This window comes from Fukomys damarensis, unplaced genomic scaffold (genome assembly GCF_012274545.1).
Source record: "Fukomys damarensis isolate Sample0158 unplaced genomic scaffold, DMR_v1.0_HiC HiC_scaffold_25, whole genome shotgun sequence".
Classification (NCBI taxonomy): Eukaryota; Metazoa; Chordata; class Mammalia; order Rodentia; family Bathyergidae; genus Fukomys; species Fukomys damarensis.
Genome location: NW_022900937.1, coordinates 31,957,592 through 31,962,235, shown reverse-complemented (window position 1 = coordinate 31,962,235; position 4,644 = coordinate 31,957,592). Strand labels below are relative to the sequence as shown.

At 59.7% G+C, this 4,644-nt stretch overlaps 1 protein-coding gene across 2 annotated transcripts in view; it reads left to right on the top strand.

Moving 5' to 3' along the window:
* Atp6v1c2 (ATPase H+ transporting V1 subunit C2) overlaps positions 1-4,644 on the top strand; it is a 23,638-nt gene that overhangs the window by 16,231 nt on the left and 2,763 nt on the right. The window contains exons 9-11 of one of the 2 annotated variants that reach the window (XM_019208162.2): positions 1,592-1,684; positions 2,003-2,096; positions 4,100-4,237. In XM_019208162.2, coding sequence (XP_019063707.1) covers positions 1,592-1,684; positions 2,003-2,096; positions 4,100-4,237 — 325 coding nt within the window. The remainder of the gene's footprint in view (positions 1-1,591; positions 1,685-2,002; positions 2,097-4,099; positions 4,238-4,644) is intronic. The other variant, XM_010629052.3, reaches the window with a different exon arrangement.

Sequence of the window (4,644 nt, the reverse complement as noted above, 5' to 3'; positions counted from 1 at the left end):
GAAAACAGAAAACAGACTGGTGGGGAGGGGAGGGGTTAAAGCAGAGCTCATCACAGATGCGGCTGGGACGTGGTTCACAGCTACGCGTGGTAGTAGGGATCTGGGTCACCTTGGCAGTGAGGACGGCAGCTGCTGAGGGGACATGAAGAGCAGCATCAGGATGGTGGGACCTGGGGCAGGAGTACAGTGCAGCTGATCAGTGTGGGGCTGTCCCAACTGGTGGGGAGGGGAGGGGTTAAAGCAGAGCTCATCACAGATGCGGCTGGGACGTGGTTCACAGCTACGCGTGGTAGTAGGGATCTGGGTCACCTTGGCAGTGAGGACGGCAGCTGCTGAGGGGACATGAAGAGCAGCATCAGGATGGTGGGACCTGGGGCAGGAGTACAGTGCAGCTGATCAGTGTGGGGCTGTCCCAGGCTGCGCAGTCGGTTGGCTGTCTTTGTTATCCTTGGGTCCTTTCTGGGCGTCTGAAATGCTTGGGAATTTTGAGGGGTTTTGTTTTTGTTGTTCCAGTACTGGGGATGGAACCCAGGGCCTTCCCACTGAACTACATCTCCAGCCCTTTTAAAACTGTTTTTACATTTTGAGACAGGGTCTCGCTATTTTGAGACAGGGTTCGAACTTGGGGACCCTCCTGCCTCAGCTTCTTGGCATGCTGGGCTGGCAGGAGTGCACCACTGCACCCAGGTTTTGGGAGGGGTCTCAGCACCCAGCAGCACACAGCCACTTCCTCCGTCCCCATCCAGCTGCTGCCTGGGGTGCAGGGCCTCTCCCTCCCAGGAGGCGGATGCTGGAGCGCAGTGAGGGGTGCAGGATGGGACAGTCACAGCCCCAGTTCACAGGAGGTGCCCAACGCACAGCAGCCTCTGCAGGGAGGAAGAGCTGCTGTGACTCCAGAGTCCCCGGCTGTGAAGGGAGGCCGAGGCTGAGGCCAGGCCCAGGGTGTTGGGGTGGGGGCACCTGGCTGACCATTTGGAAACATCTGGAGTTCAGGGACAGCCAGCCCCTCTGGGTGTGGTTCTGAGAAACAGGAGAGGCTGAGCTGCACACTCATGATCCCAGGACTCGGGAGGCTGAGGCAGGAGGATCACTGTGAGTTCAAGGCCAGCCTGGGCTACATGTACAACCTTGTCTCAAAACAAACCAGAAAAACAATGAAAAAGAAGCAGGAGAAGGGACCAGGCCGTATGTCCACATCCATACGTCCTTGGGCATCAGGGGCTCCGGTTTCAAGTGGGCCAGCGGCTCTCAGAGGAGCCTAGACCCCCAGGTCTAGAAGCTCCTGTGCTGCTGGGAATCACAACCCCCAGAGTTCTGTGCGGAGCACGCAGGGAAGGTGCATCCCACAGGACCGGAGTGGAGGTGGTGTGGCCTCAGCCATGCTGTGTTTGGGACACAGCAGAAGCCTGGCTGGGTTCACCTGAGGCCCGCAGAGCAGCAGCCAGGGCAGCGTGAGCTGCATGCAGCCAACCAGGAAATAAGGGACATGGGGTCCCAAGCACCGGCCAGCAGCCTGAGGACACGGGCCCTCCCGGGGCCTGGCCGGGCACCCCTGGGGATCGCTCCAGGGGACAAACTTCTCCCCACACAGACTGATTGCAGAGGACCCCGAAGGCGGCCTCTTCACTGTGACTCTGTTCCGGAGAGTGATGGACGATTTCAAAACCAAAGCCAAGGAGAACAAGTAAGGCTCTGGCACTACAGGAAGACAGCGGAATGGGCAGTGTGTGTCCCCTTGTGGGGAAATTCTGTCCCCCTGGAAGATTCTTTGTTTCTTTCTCTCTTTCTCTTTTTTGGTACCGGGGATTGAACTCGGGTCCTTGCGCTTGCAAGGCAGGACACCGAACCGCTGAGCTAAATCCCCGGCCCTGTTTTTTCTTTTTTTGAGACAGGGTCTTGCTACATAGTACAGGGTGGCCTCCAACTTGCATTGATCCTCCTGCCTCAGCCTCCTGAGGGCTCCGGAAGCATCCTGTGACCGTCATTGTTTGTTTCTTTGCAGGTTCATGGTTCGTGAGTTCTACTATGATGAGAAAGAAATCAAGAGAGAGAGGGAAGAGATGACCAGGCTGCTGTCGGACAAGAAGCAGCAGTACGTGAGTAGCCAGGCAGGGGCTGGGTGATCGTGCTATATCAGCAGTGCTGCCAGGAGCCCTCCTGGGTACTCCATCTCCCTTGTACCCTGGGCTCTCTGGGAGCCGCCGGAGCTGTGTCTGGGGATTGTGTGACACCACAGCCCGCTTGGGCCCTGCCCCTGGAAGGGTTTGTCACCTGCAGTTTGCCCGGGGAACCAGCGAAAGCATCTGTGCCAAGTGGGCAGTGCGGCCTCTGACCGCATTGGCTGTGTGGCTCCTGGGGTTCACAGCACCTGTGTTTACCGCCCCAGCATTCTCAGAGGGGAGCGGATGCTTATCTGTGCCACTTGCGGCCACAGCCACTTACACACTAATAGGGAGGGGGGCGGGTGAGCAGGCAGCCGAGCTCATGAGGGAGCGAAACTGGATGCTCTTTTTTTGTTTTTTGAGACAGGGTCTCACTATGGAGCCCAGGCTAGCATGGAGCTCACGGTGACCCCCCCTGCCTCAGCCTCCTGAAATGACAAGCAGGTGGCACCAGGCCCGGCTGGATGCCTATTTTTGAAGCACGAACAGCATAGTTTGGGGATAGTCTCTCAGCAACTCCCAGGAGTGGTTTTCAGCCCCTTCTCCCTGGGCCCCTGGGAGGCTCTCAGAAGAGAGCAGGGAGAGGAGGGTACACAGGTGGAAGGCGCTCAGTGTCCCTAGAAAGTGGCTGCGCAAACAGACCCACCAGGATGAGTTGGGACAAGGGCAGCTGGAGTGCTCCCGGCAGTGGCCGAGTGTTTGCTGGGTCCCCTCGGGACGCACATGTCTGCCTCCAGCTCTCTGTATGGCTGGGCCCTGTGGAGAAGCCCGCGCCTCAGGAGGGTGCCCCACCCGGGGGCCTGACAACAGGTCCTTCCAGGGACTTTTCGTTGTTGCTACAGTATTGTGGTACTGGGGATTGAACCCAGGGCCTTCGCACTGAGTTACATCCCCAGCCCTTTTTATTTTTCCCTTTGAGACAGAGTCTCTTCAAATTGCTAAATTGATCAAGCTGGGTTTGTACTTGTGATCCTCCTGCCTCAGCCTCCCGAGTAGCTGGGATTACAGGTGTGCACTGCAGGGCCCCGCTCTAATGGGGGGACTTTGACCCCCCCCAGAGCATACACATGCAGAGACTGTTGGGCTGAGGCTCTCGGGGATGAGGGGCGCTGTGCCCTTGGGTGTCCCATCCTTGGAGAAGAGTGGCAGCCCAGTTCCTGCCCAGCTTCCCTTTACCGCAGACCTTCCTGATCCCAAGCCCTGCAGGGGTCTTCAGAGGGGACAGGTGGTAAACTGAGCCCTCAGGCGCCCCACTGCCTGAACCCTGCAGGCCAGTGCCACACAGGAGCCCACTGCTTGCCACATGGGGTGACTGGCTGGCAGGGTCTGGGGGGCTTCCTGGAGGGGGGAAATGGACCCTTGGACAGCTGGGGGCAGCCCCATGCCTGTGTCCTGAGACGCTGTCCCCCTTTGGCTTGGCTGGAAGCCGACACAGCCTAGCACCTCGCATCCAGTCTTTAGGGTGGGTTTCTGAGCCAGCTCTTGCTTGCTGTGTAGCCCAGGCTGGCCTCGATCTCACGATCCTCCTGCCTCAGCCTCTGGATTACACCATGTACCACCATCGTGGCTTCCTGCGTCCTTGTTACCTGGCAATGGAAGTGCTGGGCTAGGTCCCAGGATTGGGGGGAGCGCCCCCTATCGGAGGGATGGGGAATGGCCACACGGCCTGCCGGCGGGGGCGCTCTCTGCATGTGGCACACACAAGCACTGGTGACTGCACTGTGGCTGGGTGTGGCAGCGACACCATGACCACCCAGGTGCCTGCCTGGTGCCCGGGACGGGTGTCCGGAGCCAGGCCAGGCAGGGAGCAGGTGAGGGTCCAGAGCCAGCGCCAAGGCTGTGGCCACCTGAGTTTCCTTCCTGGGGCTGCAAGAATGACTCTGTGTATTGTGATGTGTGTTTGTTGGACGATTAATAAACCATTTCTGCACCTTTAGCAAAATTCCTGTGTTGCTCTTAAAAAGGGATCATCCATCTACCGGGACCACAAAGTTAAGGGAGCTCCGCTAGGGAGCCCCGCTAGGCTCGCTGCGGGGCAGCCGGACAGAGAGAGAGAGAGTGAGGGCGAGGGCGAGGTAAGCAGCCCTCCAGGAGCCTTGGGTCCCGGCTCGCATCTCTGCCATGCAGGTGTCTTCGGTGCGTCACATCTTTGCACTTCCGGTGTCTCCTGGGGCTTTGGAGGCTCACATTCCAGGAGCGGGAAGCTCGCCTTCTCCAGGGTCGCCCTCCTGCAGGGATCGGTGCTTGCCAGCCGGGTGCCTGTGCCTGGGCCGCGGTGGCTAGAGCTGGTGACAGGCAGGCCCCGCTCCTGGGCTGCCCTGCTCTGCCCTGCCCTGCCCTTGCTGGCGGCTGCTCCAGGGCACTGGCACATGCAGCAGCCCGTGCCTCCTGTGGGGCTGGGCTCCTCTGCTGTCCGAGTCGCGTGGAGTCCTTGAGATGCCTGTAACAGACAGCTGAGCCCTGCCGGCCGCCACCCTGGGCC